This window comes from Phyllostomus hastatus, unplaced genomic scaffold (assembly GCF_019186645.2).
Source record: "Phyllostomus hastatus isolate PE091 unplaced genomic scaffold, TTU_PhHast_1.1 phas_scaffold_12, whole genome shotgun sequence".
Taxonomy (NCBI): Eukaryota; Metazoa; Chordata; class Mammalia; order Chiroptera; family Phyllostomidae; genus Phyllostomus; species Phyllostomus hastatus.
The window spans coordinates 2,877,370-2,899,527 of record NW_025334007.1 but is presented as its reverse complement, the minus strand read 5'-3'; the positions used below and the strand labels follow the sequence as shown (position 1 = coordinate 2,899,527).

Sequence of the window (22,158 nt, the reverse complement as noted above, 5' to 3'; positions counted from 1 at the left end):
TTGTATGCCATTCAACGAACACGTATTTCTTCAGAGGCTACTGCGCACCAGGAACTGGTGACAAAGATAAGGCAGTTTTTGCTTTAAAGCAAAAACTTGAGGGACTTGAGAATAAACAACTATAAACAATATAAGTACTATAATCGAATGAATGGGAGGTTCTCTTCCGTGTTTGAAATTCCATGCAAATGACTTTTATTTCTACCTCCTCTTTTCTTGCTTTTAGGTTAGTTTCCTCTGAACCCATTGTGCCCTTCTAGTGCCGTATCTACGTCACATCAGACTCAGTAAATGCTATGAAAGCTTTTAAGGCTTTGTGTTTCTCAGCCCTGCATGTTGGCAACAGATGGTTGGCTGCATCACCATGCATGAGGTCTCCCCGTACATCAGCAGTTTGCTTGTTGGTTCTCTGATCCATTCTCTGACCTTTTCCCTGATTTGCTCTTTATTACAGAGAATGGCGATTTTTTTATGCTCCCTTACCAGTTGGCTTCCAGGTTAAGTTTGGCCGATGGGAGCCACTGGCAGACGACCAAAGGGCGGGAGAAAAGGAGAGGCCAGGCTATTTCTCCCTTCTCCCCACCTTCAGCAAAAGCCCTGCCCATAGCTGTGTCTCCTTTCGGGCTCCAGCTGCCTCCCATCAGCCCCTCCCCCAGCAGTCCCCAGTGGCCACTGATTCTAGTTCCACCTGATGGCTCTGGCTGCTGGGGCTCTGGTGATGCCTCTCTGGCCACTGTCCCTCCAGCCCTGGGAATGGCAGAGGCTCCTTGTCGTCTGTTTGGCTCCCTAGCTCCTCCATCCATCACTGGGTCATCCATTTGTGGCATTAAATTCCTTCTTTTTGAAATAACTAAAGTGCTTTCTATTCTGCGACTGGATCCTGATGGATAGACCGCCCAAGTAGAGAAATCTTAGCATCAAAACCTTCAGCACGTCATATACAACTCTGTATGGGCTCATCCCTCCTTAGCACCTCTGTGGCCACTCCCTGCCTCTCCATAGTGCCACCACATTTGCTAGGTGTTTACTGTGTGTCGGTCATTTTTCTGAGCGTGTCACATTATTTTACAGGCTTTCTCCCTTCTTTTTACTTATGAATCATTGAGCATGTATCTCTCCCAGTTTGTTTTTATGATACATATTTGATTTTGTGCTCGATTTCAATTCTTCAGATCTTAAAGACATAGATACGAAGGGAACCAACAATTTACACACATACATGTATTAATAAAGTCACCTGCATTTGTGATGAAAGATTATGGTGTATATCACTGTCTATTACAAAAGGCATATTGCTTTGGAATCAGGAGAAGGTAAAGAACACAGTACAAAGTTTGTTATTTTACTTTGTATTTCTTTTTTTAAATAAAGATTTTATTTATTTTATCTTTAGAGAGAGGGGATAGGAGGGAGAAAGAGAGGGAGAGAAACATCAGTGTGTGGTTGCCTCTTGCATATCCCTAAATGGGGACCTGGCCTGCAACCCAGGCATGTGCCCTGACTGGGAATCGAACTGGCAGTATGACATTTTTGGTTCACAGGCGGGCACTCAATCCACTGAGCCACACCAGCCAGGGCTTTACTTTGCATTTCAAATTCAAGTAAGTGTATATGGGTCTGAGGTAAGGATAAATTGTGATCGGGTAAACCTTGGTACTTTGGTTAAGAGGTAAACTACTTTAGAAAAATTAAGTGGCTCTTCAGACCCAAAGACCTACATCAGAGTGTCCCTCATTATCTTAACTGTTGGTATCTGAAATCAGGAACCCAATACTTTTAAATATTTTATTTATTTTTTAGCGAGAGGGGAAAGAAGGCAGAAAGACAGGAAGAGACATCAATGTGTGAGAAAAACATCTATTGGTTGCCTCTTGTACACCCTCTACTGGGGACCTGGCCTGCAACCCGGGCATGTGCCCTGACTGGGAATCGAACCAGTGATGTTTTGGTTCATAGGCCAGCACTCAATCCACTGAGGCATACCAGCCAGGGTGCAACAGATTTTGGAGAAAAGGGGCATGATATATATGATAACAACACTAACAACAATAGATAATGCATCATCATAATCATTAATAGCATTTATAATTCCTTGAGAAGTTACTATGTCAGTATCTATTTTGTCATTTTACATACATTATCTCTGATCCCCATAATGCTTCCCAAGGAAAGTAGTATCGTTAAGTACTAAATAAATCAGTAAACTGGGGTTCAAAATCAATACTGCCTTTGTCTTTGGCCACAGAGAATTGGTGGCAGAGCCGGAATTCAAGTTCATGTCTTGCCAGTCTCAAAGTCAATCAACTACTGTATTTTGCAACTACATGACATTACCTTCTAATCTAAATTCATAAAGTGACAGTAGTCAAGTCACAGTAAAATCAATCCATTCCCCATTGAATTTATCACATCATGGAAAGGCCATATACACATTTTATACTCTAGAAAAAACCAAACTTGTATTTGACAAATATCACGTTGTATACATTTTCTTTAATTATATGGGTGGGGGAGGCGTTCAATCAGGCAGGGGTGGCCCCGCCACTTCACGCCTGGCCCTTTCCTATAATGGAATGCGATTGTATTTTGAGCCCCGAAATAATGGCTAAGAAGGGCTGCGAAGTGAGCAAGGAGATGGATCCCTGCTCTGCCCGGGCTTGTCACAACTGGCAAAACCTAAAGTTCCATAAATAACATTTTTCAGGTGTTCCTGTTTGGTGTCAATGAATTATCTTCTCCTCAGCCAAGGTCACTCGATTTGAGTTGGCATTTACATTTTCAAAACGTAAGTGTTCTAGAACAGTGCTATTCAACGCCTGGTCCTTCGCAAGGGTAGAGACTGGGAGTGTGTTAAGCTGCTTCTGTTAGCAACTGGACATGCGCATGTGTGGTCAACGGGCTCGTCTCACAGAACAGAGTGCTGGCCGGACGGCGCCCTGCTGAACTTGGGCAGGGAGTCAAGTGTGATGTGAGTGCACGCTAGTCAGTTTCAGGAGGGCCGCCTAACAGTCTGTCACACCCTGTAGGTTTAAAAAAAAACCAACCCTTACAGAGAAGCTCACTGTAAAACTGGCAGCCTCTTTAATAAACTAGAAAGAATAGAAAAAAACGAATAGCTTTCCCACCAAAATTCATACCTGAATAAAAATACGTGTGCAAATATGTGTGTACACACACACACACACACACACCCCATGTGTAACATATGCCCCAGTTACATAAGCTTCCATTTAGGAGGGGGCCCAAGGACTTCCCTGGAGGTGTGCCAAGGATCGAGGCTTGGTGAAATGGCAAATTTTGAAATAGTCTCAAAGAACATCCCCAATTCGGAAATAAGCTAATGACTCATCCACTACGTCATAAGAGAGCCTTTCAGAATATTTTTAGGTCATTGTTATTACTACTGTAGAGGATTCGGACTTTAAAAACTCAGTATCTATTTTATGTGAGTGTTCTGACCCTTCTGACTTGCTTTCCAGCAAAACTGCAGCTCCCACGAGGCGTACAGAGGTAATCAGACTGGCGTGCTTAAAAAAGAAATACTGGAAATGTCTGAATAAGAGCAGACACGTTTTTAGATGCCTCTACTGCGTGTGCAAAAATCGCCTTCTGCAGACCCACCTATAGGAAATTGTACACATCCAGCACTTTTGTTCACAGCTGCAGGCCAATGCTTCTGTTATTTAGATCAAGTAAACTACAATTAGGCAGCTCTTGTAAATTGCACACCAGACTATGTCTGAGACAGAATCCTTCTGAGTTGCCTTGTGAAATAAGCTTTGGTAGATGCAATTCAGAAATATCTATTTATTTATGCTCTTCAGTTAGAAGCTTTAAATCATTTTATTTGAACAAGAAAAAATATTACAAAAGAATGTTCCAGGAAAATGCCATAAATTTTGATTTGAAGATTACATTTCCATTTCACAAATGGGGCAAATCAATTGATCCTAACTCAAGCTAATAGAGCAGATTATTTCTCTTTTTCTTTTATAAGCAGGATAGAAGTAAAGGAGGAACATTTATAACAACCTTAATATCTTATGTCTTTTATTTTGCAAATCTGAGTAAATCTCCTATGTTAACTTTGTCAGCTAGAGAATAAAGAGTGTCATTTGAGGTTCCATGGCTTAATTATGCTGATAAAGCAGTTTTATAAATCACGCTACGAGTAATGGATATTCCTTGGAGAACAGTGAACTAGCAGCCAGTAAATGTGCACTCTGGACTTGGTCCCTTATCTTCTTTTTTTTTAAATATATTTTTAAAAATTTTTATTTATTTATTTTTAGAGAGGGAAGGGAGGGAGAAAGAGAGAGAGAGAAAGATCAATGTGTGGTTGCTGGGGGCCATGGCCTGCAACCCAGGCATGTGCCCTGACTGGGAATCGAACCTGGGACACTTTGGTTCGCAGTCCGCATTCAATCCACTGAGCTACAACAGCCAGGGCAGTCCCTTATCTTCTACCCAGTGTGTCAGTATGGAGAAGTCCAAGCAAGTCTGGAGCCCCAGCCTGCTCAAGTCCACATAGAAAGGAAAAAAAAGTTGCCCTACCCACTGATATGGTAGCATTACTTTCCAGATCAAAACCAGGAAGTCTACTCAAAGGCATGGTAGGACAGAGATCTGAAACTAAAATTGATAGCAAATTCAGGTCATGTACCAGCTCTATACCTCACTTACAGCTGTGTTAAGGATGAAACACAGTTCTTTTTGCAAACTCTTGGCACACTGTAAATGGCTATACAAATGAAAGTGCAATGATTATAAATGCGAAGATCCTAGTATTGATATCTTCAAGGCTGGTGGTGATGAAGTCAAGCTGGAGAGTTGGGCACAGCATTCATAAACCCAAGTCCTGATCTAACCAGCAGTTCAATCAAAGCCACACATTTAGAGATGGAAGGTCACTGCCCAATCTGGTTAAGTCAGAAATCAAAGACCAAGAGAAAGCAAAGGACTAGCTCAAGGTCGCACCCAAGCTGGCATCTGCATTTTAGTACTCTGTCCACTTCAAGGCATTGTTCTAGCGAAAAATGTAAAGGCAGAGGTTTTAATACTTGGCAATACTTAAGGAACCTGAACAAGAGACAAGGAAAGGAATGGGCTAAATGTTGACTAGCTTCGTTGCAAACAGTCGAGTTGACAATATACATTGAGCAAAGCAATAGGATCAGCTCCCGATGCAAAAGAAGTTCGTCATTCAGAATGCCATTGCTAATCCAGAATCCAGTTGCTAATCATGGATCATCCTCAGGAGGGAACACTTAATAGAATGTAGAAAGCCTATCAAAACAGAGGGAGAATAAGCTCTCCTATTCTCCTTCCCCTTGGCAAACCGAGGACAGAGGTACAGGATTTTGACAGTGGTGTTTCTAACTTCTGTCCTGACAGATGTAATTATCTATTAATGATGTTCATGCATCTTGAAGAAGCTCTTAGCTTCTTGACTTTACCTAGGATTTAACTAGTCCTCTCAACTAAGACTGCTGAAGAATCACACCGGCCTCAGATCTACAGGACCCTAAAGCTACACCCTCATTTTAACCTTCTGAAGCTCTTCTCCGGCAACAGACAGGAGATTCAGCGTCACGTGTTGAAGGAAAGATGTTCCATCACAAGGGGTTGTAAGACCACTTTACCTGAGAATTCCTAACACACTCATAAGTCTATTTTTGAAAAGTTAGCGCTTATGCATCATTCGGTTGAGAATCATGAATAGTGAGGGCCAAAACTTGGGCAACAGATTAGAGGGGCAAGATCCTTCTAAGGATGCCAGACTGCAGGTGAACCAACACTCCCAGGGGGGAAATCCCGCTGGTTGAAGGGGCTTCGATGAAGGCAATGGAAATTGGGTTCAGTCATCTCAGATCATACAGTGCATCTAGATTTTAGTCAATGATTAGAAATAAAGTCAGTTCACCTTCTGAAGCTAAGCGATTGTCTCTTCACATTATCCTATTTTTATCTAGGTGTCTCCTTAGCAAACTGCTTTTCTGGGGCTGTAATGCTGGTATCGCTAATGTAAACACCTCCTACTGTAGTTCAGAGAGGGGCTGTGGAGGGCGCCTGCACAGATTTTATTGTTTTTATAATGAATACACTCCAATAAGACAGACGCAGAAATACTTCAAGTATCTTTAAACAGCACATACAATATATGTGTGGGGAGGGGGCTTTTAAAAAAATGTTGATACAAATTTCAGTGATGAACTTCAGAATCGAGACAGCAACGGGGAGAGAATTGCAGGCTTTTCATTACACAATAGCACCTCATCTAAATCAACACTAGGTAAGTATTTAAAAATAAACTTCCGAGCACGGCACTAACACCTAGCGATTTTGTAAATGCCTTTTGGGGGCTTCCCGTTTTCAATGACCAAGATAGCCTATTAGAGCAACAATCTTTCCAGTTCCATTTGTAAAGATGCTAAAAGAAACCCGAAATTCACCTCATGACTTGAGTATGTTCTTACTTCAAAGAAATGATGAAGAAGAAGCCTTCTCAACCACTAATGGATGGCTCAGGGGGCTTGTGGGAAATATCTCCAGGGCTCCGCTACATGATAACAGCTTGTCTGGCTCAGCCTATAAGACTGTACGAGACTCAGATGGGCAGCGGAATTCTCCTCCCTGATGTTTGTTTTTCCCAGAATGCGCATTTTTAAAAATAGAAATGATTCAACTTTTAGAAACCCATTTGTCTGCAGAGTCAGCCAAAGGTAATTCTTGAAAAATTATAATCGCAGCAAGTTGTGGAAGCAACCTGCCCCAACCTCAGCCCAAAGAAAGAGAAAGATAAACAAAATTCTGGAGACGCTTTTGTCCAATGCCCTTATTTTAAACAGAAGGATACCGAGGCCCACATAAAAATAGATGTGGGAAACTGGGTTTTATATACCATTCGCCCCACCACAGTGGGGGTAGTCAGAAAAAAATGTTGAAAGAAAACTGTTTTCGAGTTATTCTTATTGATTTCTTTCCTGTGAAAACAAGACAATGCTTCCACCAAACAGTTACTGTTGCGTACACAAGTTTCTGGAGAACTTCCAACGTTCAAATTCTTGACGATGGTCAGGTACTCACTGTGAACATTAACATTATTTCTTTACTATGTTGTGTGTTTGTGTGGGAGCCTGACAATGTTTTCCCTTCATAACTTGGAATTTTTCCACTGGAGACACAGCTTAAAAGTAAGGGAAAAACTAAAATTTTTTAACATTTGATAAAAGTTCACTCAAAAGATAACCCATTTTAGACCTATTGGTAATAATCTAGAATGAATTTTTACATTTCTTAGAAAACCCCAAAAGGTTAACTATGTCTTCTCTAGCACTGAAGATTTTTAAGCCTACTTTTTTTGTGAATGGACCTATTTAGAGAGTAACAACGCATGAGACCTCATTGTGTTTAAATTTACCCAAGAAAGTCTATGGAATCAGGGCATTTAAACATCAGTCCTGTGTCTGTGTGTGTGTTGCTATGGTAGTTTTTCTGTCACAGGTGCTCACTGATTAATAAATTACTGAAGAATGGAATAGGGAGTTCTGATGATGAAGCTTTTTTGCTACATACGTAATTGTAAATAATATAAACTCAGCCCTGCTTGGTGTGGCTCAGTGGATGGAGGGCTGGCCTGTGAACCAAAGGGGTCACTGGTTTGATTCCCAGTCAGGGCACATGGGTGGGTTGCGGGCCAGGTCCCTAGTAGGGGGCATTCAAGAGGCAACAACACATTGATGTTTGTCTACCTCTTTCTCTCCCTCCCTTCCCCTCTCTAGAATAAATAAATAAAATCTTTAAAAAAATAATATAAATTCATTGCAGAAAACTGGGGAAAGAATGAAAAAAATCAGCTGGAACGCTATTAACTAGAGATCTCCAACATGAACATTTCAAGTAATACTGCAGTCTTCCCATCATTTAATGCTGAAGTGCCACTTTTTCAGTCCTCACAAAATGTGTGTGGCTTCTGATCCTATGCTGTTTGGACCACAGGAAAGGGGAAACACTTGAGCCGGCAGGTAACAGAGTGTTGAACAGGCTGGTTGGGGATTTTGGCAAATCAGACTATGGAAACCTCCTCAGAAGTGGGCATATTTAGGAGTGTCTGACATTTCATGCATATTATGAACCACCGAAGTTTCCACAGTAGAGATATGTCTGACGTGGGGAGGGGGGTATGGTGGAGAGGCCACGTCTTGATATTCTGAACATGTCACCACAGACAGGTTCAAGTTCCATTAGGAGCGGGACCCACCCAGTATGGTCTAAACCACTTAACACACGAGACACCACTTTTGCTTCCATGATATCTTTCATGAATTCAGTGCAATGGAAGGCTTCGAACCATTTCATCCAGCTCAGAATAGCAACTTAGACCTAAATGGATAACCTCTTGACAAAAAAAAAATATAATATATAGCAATGAAAAAGAAATTAAAGATTTCTTATGCTTGTATTTCAACTTTGAAACACTATAGCTTGGGAGTGAGCAGGGCAGCAATGGTCCTTAATCTTGTAGGTTACCTTACGGATGTAGACACATGACAAACTAAATCAATCACTCCATGTACAGCTGGCAACAGTGACAGGCAGAGTGCCTGCTGTCCAGGAACCCCCCATATTATTGCTGGAAATATGGTGGTTTGCTCCAGGAACACCATTCAAGTAACTGTCTATCCATACGTGAAACTGTCAATTTGTATGTATTTGTAGCAGGTGCATGGTAACCTACATGGACATACCTTTCTAAGCTAATACACTCAATGAGATAAAGTGAAAATAACAGAAGACCCAGGGCAAACCCCAGTGTAGCCCCTTACGGCTGTGTAGTCCTGACAAATGCTTCCCCTGCACCAGACTTTGCTTCCCTGTGAAGCAGGGCAGTGGACACCACCCTCCATGCGTGCTGGCCGCTGACAGGTTACACGTGTAGCACACACAACAGACACTGGTGCATGCATGTGTTAAATGATGAGTCACCAGTAGAGAAAAGTAATACTTGACTGTAACAAAAATACTGGATTATTAGTTCTGAAAGCTGAAAAAGAAATCTGGCACCTAATTCATTTCCAAAATGTTAGTTATTAAGACAGCAAAAGCCAGATTTTCAAAGGGGGTTGGAATTGACCAGGTATTTACGATGGCTGCATTTTATTATATGTAAATTAGCTCTATTAAGTTGATTTCATCCAAGAAAGAGTTTGGAATAGATGAGCTCTAGGTTCCCCTGCATAATTGCACTAGGTTCCAAAGTCAGGTGATTTGCCCAAGAGTATAAAACATGCTGGGTTACCAGTTAGCTTTGCATTTACCATCACATCCCACCTCCTGAGAAAACTTTAGAAATATGATAAAAGTGTATTTAATGCTTATTGAAGGTAGAAACGCTTATTCATTGACAATTGTCAATTAGCTTTTAAATAACCATGTTTGTGATTTCTCATTATCGAGTCATTAAAAATAAGCTGGTAGAGAACACAAGGCAATGAAATGGAGATATGGCCATGGTGAATTACTTTTAGGTGAAAAAAAAAAGCTGATTATAAAACAGAATGATCACATTTTGTAAAAAGGTGTGTACAGAAAGAAAGTTTTAAAGATACCTACTAGATTATTAAACATCTGTTAAGTCTAAGAGGTGGGTTATAGGGGATTGGTCTTCTTTTTTATTTGTTAGCTTGTGTATATTTTTAAACTAAAAAACAATGACACAGTATTGACCCTACAATAATAATTCCCCAATAAAAGTAAATGAAAAGATTACAACTAGAGATCACTGCGATTAGAGTAGAAATTACAAGTGGGCTGAGTCTCTGTAAGCCAGAGGTTATAATCAGGAGGCCCACAGACAAGATTAAAAACTAGCTCTCTATTGACAGATGTCTAGTTTCTCTTGAAAAACCCAAAGTCCCACAAGCACCAGGCCGGGACCCCCAGTTGCCCAGCACAGCCCACTTCAGATGGACTCTCCATTTTCTTCCCATTTGCCAAAATATACGCATTCCAGTTTTCCACCTGTGGTCTAAACAGTGTAGTATTATAAGCCAGAAACAATCGGTAGGGACTGAAAATGTAGCACTTAAAATTTAGCTGATTCCCATTTTGTTTACATTTTAAAAGGGTGGGGGGGGGGTGTGGGAACACGTGCGTATACACTGCTGACCGAAACAACAAAATATTACCTGAAATGTAATGAGTCTGGCTGGGATTATGTGACTTCTTTTGTTTTCCATGCTGCTGATTTGTATTTTTCAGATTTTCTAGAAATAACTTATATCATTTTAGATGAAGTTTAAGAAAATTATTTTTTTTGGATGTTTCCCACCCCATTCCCTAATGTCTCTATAGCTGTAATTCATTAACTGATGGGAACCTCTGAAAGGTAGTAATAGCTACAGACAGACATATACACTTAAACAGTCCACATACATTTATGTATACAGAATATATGTTTCAGCATCTTGAGTCCCATGAGCCTTGTCACATAACTTGAAACCCAAAGAGTTGACCTAGTGCATTTTTATCTGTAGATATATCCATTCACACAAAAAAAGCAGAGTTAAAAATTTTTAGTAGTAAAGAACACATAACTATTTTTCATGAAAAACAACAAGCCCTGGCTGGTATGGCTCACTGGCTTGAGCGCCTGTGAACTGAAAGGTCGCCGGTTTGATTCCCAGTCAGGGCACTTGCCTGGGTTGTGGGCCAGGTCCCCAGTTGGGGGCGTGCAAGAGGCAACATGCATTGATGTTTCTCTTGCACATCAATGTTTCTTTCCTCCTCTTTTTCCCTCTGTTCCCCTCTCTCTAAAAATAAATAAATAAAATCTTTTAAAAATTATTTAAAAAAACAAACAACTAGTTGTGACATAACAGAATTCATTTCAGGGTATTCCAGACAGAACTTAAATGGTATAGAGTGGGGTTTTATCAATCATGAAAAAGACTGAAGTTTCCCTTATTTGGAGGTTGTGTATCTCTTTAAAAAAATATCCGAGTTATGAGAGTAAAAAGAACAGTCACACCCTGGCTGGGTAGCTCAGTTTGTTGGAGCATCGTCCCCGATACACCAACGTGGCAGATTCGATCCCTGGTCATGGCATATACAAGAATCAACCAATTAATGAGTAAATAGGTGGAACAACAAATCTATATTTCTCTCTCTTCCCTTTCCTTTCTCTCTCTCTCAATCAATCAATCAATATATATTTTTAAATAAAAGCAGAATGGTCAGGCTCTCACACAAACACAGGACAAGCCATAGGAGAGAAGTCATTTGACTGTTCACAAGGATGACCTGACAGGCTTAGGAATTATAAGCACTGGAAAGACTGCCGAAAATTCCTTCACACGACATTTGTGGTTTGGCAAAATGATGTCTTGGTTTTGCAAGGAAGAAATCAATAAGAGCAACTCGAAAGAGTTTTCTTTCTTGTTGGGGGGCGGGGGATTGCCATAAATCGCAAGTATTTTTTCCATCCTTTTAGGCTGTGAAGAAAACTACAAAGAACTTTTGGGCCTGCTGGGGTATGTTGAATTTTCAGGAATCCATGACATTCTAAAACTTATTTTTAAGGAATTGCTGGGGGGGAAAAAAAAAAAAGAAAGCTGACAGTCAATTTGGGATAGAAAGGAGTCATTTTCACCCTTTAAACAATCCGGTGATATATTAAGACAACAAAGGATTTGCATACTACATGTAATGTACTTTATGCTAAAAGCCATCTGTCATTTAACCCGGAAGAAACATGGCCGCGTCCTTACCTAAAGACTGGTAGAGCTCTGTCATTTTCGGATGGTCCCAGCAAGTTGTTTGGGTCTCATGGCTAAAACATCAAATACAAAGAGAGACGTTAGAATGTCTAATAGATAGTAGAGAAAAGGAGGGTGGGGGGAAAGGCCAGGTTTTCTTTTGAATCATTCGGCATCGTCTGTACTTCAAAGGACTTTCCTGTAGTGTAGGATGTTTATCTTCTAAGCAGAGAAGCCTCCACCTTTGCTTTCAAAGGTAAAAGCAATATGAACATTATTTGGGTAACCAGAGTTTGTTTTTTTTTTTTTGTGCGCCCACAAGTCAGTTGCCCTTCTGTTATGGTAAAATGACCTTGTTATGTAATCACTGATTAAAAATCAGGATTCTTTGCCTGCCCAATGGGGAACATTGAGAAAGGACAGTGACGAGTGTTACTTCCTCAACTCTGTCCAAGAGGGACACTGAACATCAGTTTAATAATAAACTGCCTCACTTCTCATTTGCTTTAACCGCCCTTGATGTTTTTCTATTATTCTTTCTTCTCCATATCCACATCTCCCGTCCGTGACAGCTGTATTTCACTTCAGCTCAAGGTGCATCCATTGCCCGACTAATGCCTCACGCCTTCCCTCTTCCCGTTCCTCTTACAATGTGTTTTTACATCGGTACGCTATACGCCACTGCACCTTTTCCTATATTTACTTGGGCCTGAATGGAGCATTCACGGTCTCTTCCATTTCTTGAAGCTTAGCTAAGTGTGGTTGCCGGCTATCAGCTCCTGCCACCAAGAAAAAAAAAAAAGAACAAACCACCCTTGTTCCTCCTTCAATTACATGAACAAACCCGAGAGAGATAACTACATATACGTTTCCTTACTTTGGCCCATCTACATAAATCACCATAGCATCATATTTCCAGTAAAATGCAGCCTTGAGTGATATTTCGGAACCCATACTCGGGGCCTATTCATAATCTTTGGGGTAGGGGTGGGGATGGCGAGAAGAGAAAGAGCTGAAATGCGGACACTTCAAGGGGAGCAGAAAGTACACAGGCCTCACCTACAAAGAGAGGAGTTTGGGGAGGCAGCAACTGCCCCATGACCTCAGCCTGGGTTTTAAATCTTAGCGCTGGCTTTTGACTCCTGGCCCTACTAGCTGTGAAATTTGGGGCAAGCCTGCTCACCTGGATTAGTTGATATAAATAAGTGACTGGTAGCTTCTGATGTTCCATACATGGTCGTTTTTGTATTGTGTGGCCCTCAAGTTAACTGATAAAGCAAACCTTTTATTGGTCGATGATAAAAATAGGCAAGTCGGACAAGCCTAAGATCCTCCATAGAGAGCAAAACCAACAGTTGATGTGATTTACCTCTGTTTTTAAAACATAAACACATAGGAGAAACATTTATTGTGGTTTGAGAAATAAGAAAACAGTCGCGTCACAAAAACATGTGGAAATTCCCCAAATGCTACAACTTGGAAGGACAATGCGCTGCGAGTTCCCATTCAGTGACCGAGCAGGGCGCTGTTTACTCGGGAAGGGCTGTTGCGGTTTTTCCCAAACGTGTTCATTTCTGTTCTACTTTTCCACAGAGACAATTCGCATTTGAGGAGTGTGACGGTGGCTTCTCAGTCGAGGGAATGTGCCAGAATGACATCCAGGTGTTGAAGAGCAAGAAGAGCAGAAGTTGCAGTCCACGCTCTATGGGGTTTCATGAACGCCCGTCGGGACCAAGCTGGTTTATGATCTGGACAAGGGGTGGGCGGGGCTAGTATTTTACATGCGATGCACAAGGAGCCTGCAGCTTGCAGCTTCATGGGAAAAGTGTTGCTTGTTCTTGGGTTTGTGTACCAATTCCACATACAAGTGTCCAGCAAGGAAAGGTCATGGGCTAGTGAGATCACCCTGCGTCTCGGCATTTCCAAAGGCCGTTCATATGTGAGCACAAAGAGAGGGAGGAAGAGAGAAGAGGGGAAAAGCATATGTCTCCACATCCACAGGCCCTTATTATACAAACTGAGGACTAATAGCGTCCCATCTCTGTGACATGTGGGAGGACTGCAGCATCTTCAATGCATGGGCAGGAAAATGTCTGTCTGAGCTGATAAATCTAACAGAGAGAATCACTTAGAAAGGCCACCGTCTGCAAAAGGACTTCCAATCGGAGGAACCTGGGCAAGAAATAACTTGTACCAAATGCAATTCTGACAGAAAAGGGAAACTTGCATACAAGTGACAGGAGAGTCCAACGTAGAGTGAATGAGGGTTTCATGCAGCTCCCTCCCTCCAAAAAGAGCCCCCTCGTGACTGTTGATAGTGTTACATTTCTGTCTTCATTTAAGGAATTGCTTCCAGTGGTTAAAAATTCTGAAAAGCCATTTTAGATATTATCCTTTACTCCAATGGTCCTTAGCTCCACTGAAATTTCCTTTACTGGAAGATGGAAGAAATCTGAAGGTCCCCCTCAGTGCTACCAGATTAAGTACTGGTCCTTTCTAGGTACGTGCTGTCCCAACTACCTGTGGTTCTGGGGAACCCGAATAAACTAGATAAATGTCCTCCAACAAATCCAAAAGCCAATCTTCTTTTACCTTCTTCCCCTCCAACACACAAACCTTTTTTTTTTTTAAAGCAAGACAAAGTAACTAGAAAAACAGATTTCTATTTCACCTTTGCAGTCTTAGTTTCACTTCATTTGCAAACCAGTACCAAGGAAAAGAAGCTAGCGCAGTGGAAAGAAGAGATAAAGGGTGGGACTAAGGCTCAAAACTAGAAAACCATGGTTTCATTGCTTAATGCTAAAAAGTGATTGGTAACATAGCTGAAACAAGCAGACTTCTTGGTAACTGTAGGAACCAAATAGTCACTTCACTGTGGGTATTTTCAATCTGTGGTGAAAGCTGCGTCCTAGTGAGCCAGTATTAAACCACCCCCCCTCCAAATAGACAGGAGAGATGAGTATGAACGGGATGAACGGCTCAGCACAGATCTGCATAAGTCATATCTATACTGTACCTTACAGGACAACCACACCAATTGTTCTGCTGTGACCAACACAGATTTTACTGCTCTAGTTATTACTCTATGTCTGTCTTCACACACAGTAGTGAATTCTCAGTAACTCCATGAGAAGCAGCTCAGGTTCACCTGGAATATACAGACAATATAGAAAAAGATGCTGTGCTGGGGAGGTGGTGGTGGAAAGGTAGGTGGGACTATTTTTGGAAACTGTCTCTATTCTGCGCTTCACTTTTCATATTGGAAGCGCACTCCCCATACACCATGCCCAAGCAGAAAGGAAATTCTGAAACCTGTTCCTGTGCTTGTGGGGTACATCTTTGTCCAGTCTTCCGGAGAACAGTGATGCTCAGTGCTGATCACGATTCTACGTGTACATTAACACAGAGACCAGCTTCACAAATAATCCTGAAAACAATCTTTAAAATGTTCTTGATTTTGGCTCTGATGCTTCCAGAGCCTGGCATCAGATACCCCTCTCGCAACCTCCTTAAAACTGTGACTTCCCCTCTTTTCGTAATGTGTACAAACTTCAATAATCTCTCTTTTCCCCTCCTGTTGAGGCTGTGATAAGAACCTGATGCAAATTAAAATACAAAATCACTGAAAGTGACAAAAGACCACCGGCAACACCTACTTGTCAATAACAAGAAATTAAGGCGTTACTCTACTGAGCCCAGGGCTGACCTAATTTCCTACAATACAATTTAAATTTTCTCTCACCTTCTTCAGTTTCAAGTGCAAGGTTATTGCCGCCTCAGAGCTGTTCCTGCTGTCAGTGCTGGAATAGTCAGACTTATTGAAATTGCTTTTTTAGTTTCTTACAAACAAACATTAAACACTTACAAAAAGTAACAAATTTCTACTGCTCTTGCCGGGAAATGGCAGTTGCCTAATTAAAATAAGATTTCTTCTGCCACCACTGTTATTTGGTACTGAAAATATTCCAAACAGCTGCCTTTAAAAAAATATATATATATATATCTTTCCATTCCTTTCCAGGGGAGAAAGTAATCGCTATGCAGCGATATAAAAAGGTAGCGTTCACTTGTGATTTGCAGAGGATTAGAATCTGGCTTCCTATATAATCTGGAGGCCACTGATCCACACACACAAAAATCACCATTTCCCTTTAATCTGGAGATCAGACTCCTTTGCTAGAGGAACCTTGGCATTTGCATGCTGAATGTTGAACTTGGCTGGCACTGCTGGAATACTGGCAGGGTGGGAATGGGAAAATCTATTTAAAAGTTTCTGCTACTGTGGGGAGTGGGTTAAGAAGGGTGGGTGTCAATAAAAGTATCAGAAATCCCGTTCTAGTCCCCATTTCTTTACCCTGGGATATTTAGCAGGTTATTCTGCTTGGCTCAAGCCAGGGCAAAGATGATTGCATTGGTAACTGTTCCAGCTGTTACTTGTTCCCGGGTTCTATTTGCTTTTCAGGGCTAATTCCCACCCGCCCTCAACTTTGGCCAAAGCAATTTCACTTCAGGGTCCTGCCCAATGCAAGATCAAACACTGATAACTGACACCAATTCCACAGTGATCAAGGGTCACAGACCTTTCATATACACCAAGTTGTTTCATTGGCTCTTCCAGCTTCTCCAAGAACAACTGTATCTTCCAAAGAGGGGATTGGGAACAAGGAAATGTTTACAAATCTAAGCAAAAGAAGAAGGGGCATGAGGGGGTGACAGGAGAGGTGACAAGATTTAGAAGCAGAGAGACCAGGAAGAGCTTGTTGGCCAAGGGAGAATGTAGATTTCACTGAAAGACTTTGGTTGGCCACCTCAATCAGATGGATATTTTTACGTTAAAGCGTTTTATAATTAATAATACGCCTCCCTAGGGCAACTAAAGCCCTTCGATTTAAGCTTCAAACTTAACTTCAAATGTAACTGAAATAAACAAAGTATCCTGCCCTTTTCTTTGGCACGATCGGATCCGGAATGACAAACTTTGCTTAAACACGAGTACAGACACCTGGAGAAACGCGAGAGAAGGACACTCAGAAATAACTCCACACTCAACCCCAGAGGTCAAAGGAAAAAAAAAAAAAAGCAACCCTCGATCCTCTGTGCCAAATCCTGGAATGCTAACCTTTAGATTGTTTTTTTCTTTTTTTCCCCTGATTTCTGCAAGTCTTGGGGCATGAGACGAACACAGTGGAAAATGCAGCTAGGGAAATGTCAGTTGGAATTCTCAGAAGAAATCAGGCAGAAAGTTGACCTTTTGGCACTTGCAGCGCAGAGGGAGATAGAGCCGCGCGCCCCTCTTCCTTCTGCGAGGTCGAGCGACGATTTAGGAACAGTCTGTCTGGCTCACGTCCACACAGACAGCCCGGAAAGGAGTAGAAGCTCTAGCGGCCCCAATCCCCGCGTGGGGAACGCACTGTCCCCTCTGGGTACGGTGGGAAACCAGCTTCTCCTCTCCGAGCCCGTCCCAAAGCCAGGGGAAGGGGGCTGCCCGCGAGCCCGGCGCCCACAGAAGCCCGGGGGACGCACCTGCAGCGGCGCCGCCGGGGACTCGCGGGAGAGGTTCCCCGACGTCCGCCGCCCACAGCCCGGGGTCCAGCCGCCACGCTCACCCAAGTTTTGGCCGCCTCGGCTTGCCCCCTGCTCGTGCCACAAGTGCACGGACTGCGGCGATCCTAGGGGGCTGCGTTGCACTTACCCTTTGAGCTGTTCCCTCATGGCTGCAAGTGCTCCGCGGTCGGGGGAGGGCAAGCGTTGGAGTGAGCTTCCCAGAGCCGCCGGGCTCCCGAAAGTCGAGCGCCGCCGCCGCCCAGGCTCGCAGCTGAAAGCACTGCGGAGGAGCCGGCGCGGGCTGGCAGGCTGGCGGGCGGCGGCGGGGCGGGCGGGCGGGGAGGGGGCGCTGCGGACAGACGGGGCGGGGCCGGGCCAGGCTCCGCCCCCAAATAGCGACCTGGGAACCCGGACTCCCGCAAACCCCGCACTCGGGACTTTCCAAACGGAAAGGAAAAAGAAAAGAAAAAGAAAGCACAACAGAGAAGGGGGTTTAAGGTAGTCCCAGGAACCTGGAAGGCACACACCGCCCTGCTGGCAGTCCTTAAAACCTCCAGTAAGACTACTTGTTGCCTAAATAAATGACCTAGGTGCAAATGACCTCACCGCAGACCATGAAGTGTGGCCACTCAGTTTTCCTTTTAGAGAATGAAAGAGAAAAATCGTAAGCATAATTCTACTTCCCCCCGCCCCCCCCCCCCAACACACACACTTAATTGAACATTAAAGTGGTGAGGCTGTAAGGACCTGAAATTCAGGTTACACTCATCAGGAGCTAAACGGGCTGCTTGAAAAGCATTTGTACGTGTATTTGTGACACAGCAGTGGTTCTGAGTGTAGTTCTGGAACCAGTATATCAGCATCACCTGAAACTTCTTAGAAACGACAGCTTCCAGACCCCAGCCCAGACCTCCTGAATCAGAAAACGCAGCACTCTGAAGTTAGAGAACCACTGGTTAGAGACTGTCGAAATAAAACACCGCCACCAATGGGGTGGCACGGTTTGGTCTTTTAGTATTCTTTGAGAGAAATCTAAAAGGAAACCATTTCCAATGAAAGATTTGATTGGGACAGTTACACAGCCTAGAGAAATCCAGTATTTCTAATCTTAGAGTTTGCAATATGATGACACAGGTTAACTATGCAAAATTATTTCAAGCTTGTAACTACTTTGAAGAGAAGAAAGCCTTCATTAGCACGGGGATTTTTGGCAACCCCCACATATCTACAACTGAAGTCCGAAGAGTATCTTAAGATAAACTCCTTTGGTGGTTTCTTTGTCCCTCCTTCTCCATTTATTTTGCTGGCCTGCTTTTCTTATATTCTTTCAGCCATTTCCTTTTCACTCTCTCTGCTGGCTGATCATGCCACCTCAGTGCAGAGTTCAAAACATGCCCCCCCCTTTAAATATCCTTTATTTTTCGTTCAACATTTTCCCTGTGGAATATAAAAACTGAAAGGACTCTAGACAGAAATCTCTCTTCTGCCGTCTGTTACAGCGTGGCACAAGAGACAAGAAATAAAGTTCGAGAACGAAAGGGAGAGGGAGAGCCCAGTTTCTTCCCTTCCCTGACAAACCAAATGGAAATATAAACGTTATCACGAAAGACATGTGCATGTAGGTATGACCGGTATTGCTATTTTAAAGCAAATAGGGCATTTCTTCAGGCATTTTGCCTGATAGACTGAGACATTCATTAGTGCTGCCTTTTAGCGATTTTCAGCCAGTGAGCTGTGGAGGCAGCTGCTAAAACGGTCTGAGGGGGGCGCACTAGGACTCCATTCGCTTGCGGCCAGGTTGTCCCAGGGTGGAAGTGGAGATTCTGGGTCTGGCCCTCTCTCTGACTGGAGGACAAGTGTTCTGGGATGAGCAAGTGCAGGCCTTTGCAATGATCAGTGATGTAATCTCTGTGTCAATGTGGCAAAGGACTTCAATTACTGTTTATGTTGATTTCCGTGAAAAGACGCAAACATCACAGCAGGGGCATTTGTAAATATCAGAAATCAATCAAATCCAGGTTTGCATCCCCTGTGTGGTGAGTCAGCATTGCCTCTTCTTCTTCTTCTTTTTTTTTTTTTTTTTGGTTCGGTTGTTTTACACTTTTTAATTACCTACTCAAGATTCTGGAATTCTGATATGTTTCTATAAAATATGAGAGCTTGTCTATTTTCTCAGGGTCCAATTAGGAAACTACTAGAAACCATTTAGAAAAAGGGAATGGAAAATTAAAAAAAATCACTATTCAGATTTTTTCCCTTAAATTTGACAGATGGCAATCCTCAAAAATAGATCTTTAAGATCTTTTTTAGACTACAGTTATAGGAACTTGAAGACTTGTTCCTGAATCTTGATATTATTTAAAAAATTAAATACTGAAAGTATTATTAAGAAGTGCCATGGGCATCACCGTGACTGTTAGCAACTCATTCAGATCATGAATTTTGCTTATTAGGGAAAGGCATTAAGAAGGGAACATAACTTATGTATCTTCATTTATATAGTGATACCATGGATGATAATACCTTAATGGCTTATTTATAGTAGCCCCTCCTCTTATTTTATCATTCCTGTTTTGATGTGAACGCAGGCAGGGAAAGACTGTGAGTCTCTGCCACCAAACAAAACCTTACGTTGAAATCCTGCGTCCAGAATCTACCATGAGCCGTTTGTCCCCAGTACCCCTGGCACGAATGTGGCAGTGCCAGGATTGGAACTTGGTGGTCTGGCTGCAAGAGCCATGCCGCCATGGCCAGGCGTGCCTCCTTTTATTTGCAGGGGAAGATCTGTGTTGTCCTCGTGTGCTCATAAGCGATCTCGTTGCTGGCTGAGAGCAGAGGATAGGGAATTTGCTAGAAATAGGGGTAAGGAAAGAATGAGATGAGATAAGGTCTGGGAAGGCGACCCCATACATTTTTCTATACCCCAAACTCCAGTCTTTGAACCACTTAAGTGTTGTAAGTGTTTCAGAAAACCAAGCACCTCTCTGACCTAAGGGGCTGTGCTGGACATCCCCCTGTTCTCCCCTCCAGGTCTGTCCTTTGCTCTTCTCCGTTCTCTCTGTGCCCCAGGGGGCTGGACCTCTGTGGATGGCATCAATCAGGCTCTCTTGCCTTCTGGCTTCCCTTTGCTTTCAGCCAATGGGAGGCAATGATGAAAGGCCTATCGCAGGAGATGAAAGGGCAGCAGGAGAGAGCTGTTTGGGTATTTATTCTATAAGCTCCTTCTTGTTGGCCTTGAGCCTGGCGGTGTCTGAGTTCTTTTATCCACAGCCACAAGTCTTGTTGCGTGGTCATTTCTACTGCAACAGCATTCTCCAGGTTCCTTAAACCACTCCGTCTTCCTGCCCGCGTTCTTTCCCCTACTCTACCCAGATTTTGGTAAACACGTTTTCACCACACTCTCCTCAAGTACCACTTTTGAATGTACCGTCTGTTTTGCCCGGGACCCTGAGCAAAACCACCCAGTCAAATCCACCCTCTGAGGCAGTAGATGGGATGCTGACCATGGACCACCAGTTGGAGCGGAAAAGGAGACTAGGCTCATTCACCGGACAGATATTTCTAGAAGCCTCCTCTGTGGCCCAAATGGAGCTTCTGGCTGTTGGGGGATAAAGGCAAGTCAACAATTATGAATGGCGGTAACAGCAGGAGTTGTTGCTATTAACACAACAGTGAAATGGCCAAAAGCTGCAATGCTCTTATTGTCCTTTGGGAGAGAAGGTCGAAGATGGTGATTATAGGGGTAGGCGGGCACACTGAGGACCTAGTGTGATGGTCCAGCATTTGACCTGTCCCATGAAAGATATGGGGGAGCTTTTTAAAGGATCTGTCGTTGTGAAAAATGGCTCAGGCAGTGGTGTGGGGCTGGATCAGAAGAGTTTGGAATTCAGAGTCCAGATCCAAGGTGCCTGCGGTCTGATGAGGACCCACCTGCAGGATGGCCGTGGCAGGCTAAGTGGAGAAATAATAAAATTTCACCAAAACTATGGGAGTCTTGCCTGACTGCATGTAGGAATGTAAGAGAGGGCAGACCAAGGGCGACGGTCCTCAAGCTGGGCCACCTGGGGAGCGCCAAAAAGTTCATCTGCCTGCGTCTCTCCACCTGGGCATTCTGATTTGATGAGCCCTGGGCACTGGGATCTTTAAGTCTCACGGGATGATGCTAATGCACAGCGCAGGTTGAGGATCACTGTTGTAGAATGAATGGTATTCACCGGGCTACGAGGAAGAGGCAGGTTCAGGCAGAAGACGATCCGGGGGAGATGATGAGTTTGAGGCGGCGGTGTGCTGTTTAAGTGAAGGGACCCTATAGGCAGTTGGACATCGAAGTCCGGAGCTCCGAGGGAAGATGTCCGGGTTGGAGCTCTCGATGGGAAATGTCAACGTGGTGGAGTCGCGAGTCTGGATGAGCCTGTCCAGTGGACGGCGTGAAGGGCCAAGGGCACAAGCCAGGCGGCTCCGATCTTCCACAAACACAGCGTTTTCCCTTTTCGGCTGCTTGTGGTTTCAATGTTAGCCTGATTTTACCAGTGTCAAAATGAGGAGCAGGGAAAAAAAAAAAAGACGGAATGGTGTGCAGTGGACACTTGCCCGGGGATGGCCCTGAGGGACTTCGCCACCCCCCGAGGGTCCAGCTTCCCTCTAGCTCCAAGAGCCTCTCTCTGAACTGCTTTGTGTTCCCTAACCAATCTCAGGCATAACCAGTATCATTTCATAAAAATCCATTTGGAATACAGATACTGCTTCGGTTAAGCATAATACAATGCATACTTTATTGTAAGTTTTTAATGTTTGGATAGGCAGCAAACGCCTAAGGACTCCATGGTTTCTTTGCGTAATAACAAGAACTAGCCCCGGA

At 43.2% G+C, this 22,158-nt stretch overlaps 1 protein-coding gene across 7 annotated transcripts in view; it reads right to left on the bottom strand.

Moving 5' to 3' along the window:
• DMD (dystrophin) overlaps positions 1–22,158 on the bottom strand; it is a 1,939,942-nt gene that overhangs the window by 126,259 nt on the left and 1,791,525 nt on the right. For 5 of the 7 annotated variants that reach the window (XM_045855895.1, XM_045855896.1, XM_045855898.1 and 2 more), the window contains one exon: positions 11,769–11,830. In XM_045855895.1, coding sequence (XP_045711851.1) covers positions 11,769–11,830 — 62 coding nt within the window. Of the gene's footprint in view, positions 1–11,768; positions 11,831–17,448; positions 17,594–22,158 lie in introns of those variants that run through there. The other 2 variants (XM_045855901.1, XM_045855900.1) reach the window with 1 other exon arrangement.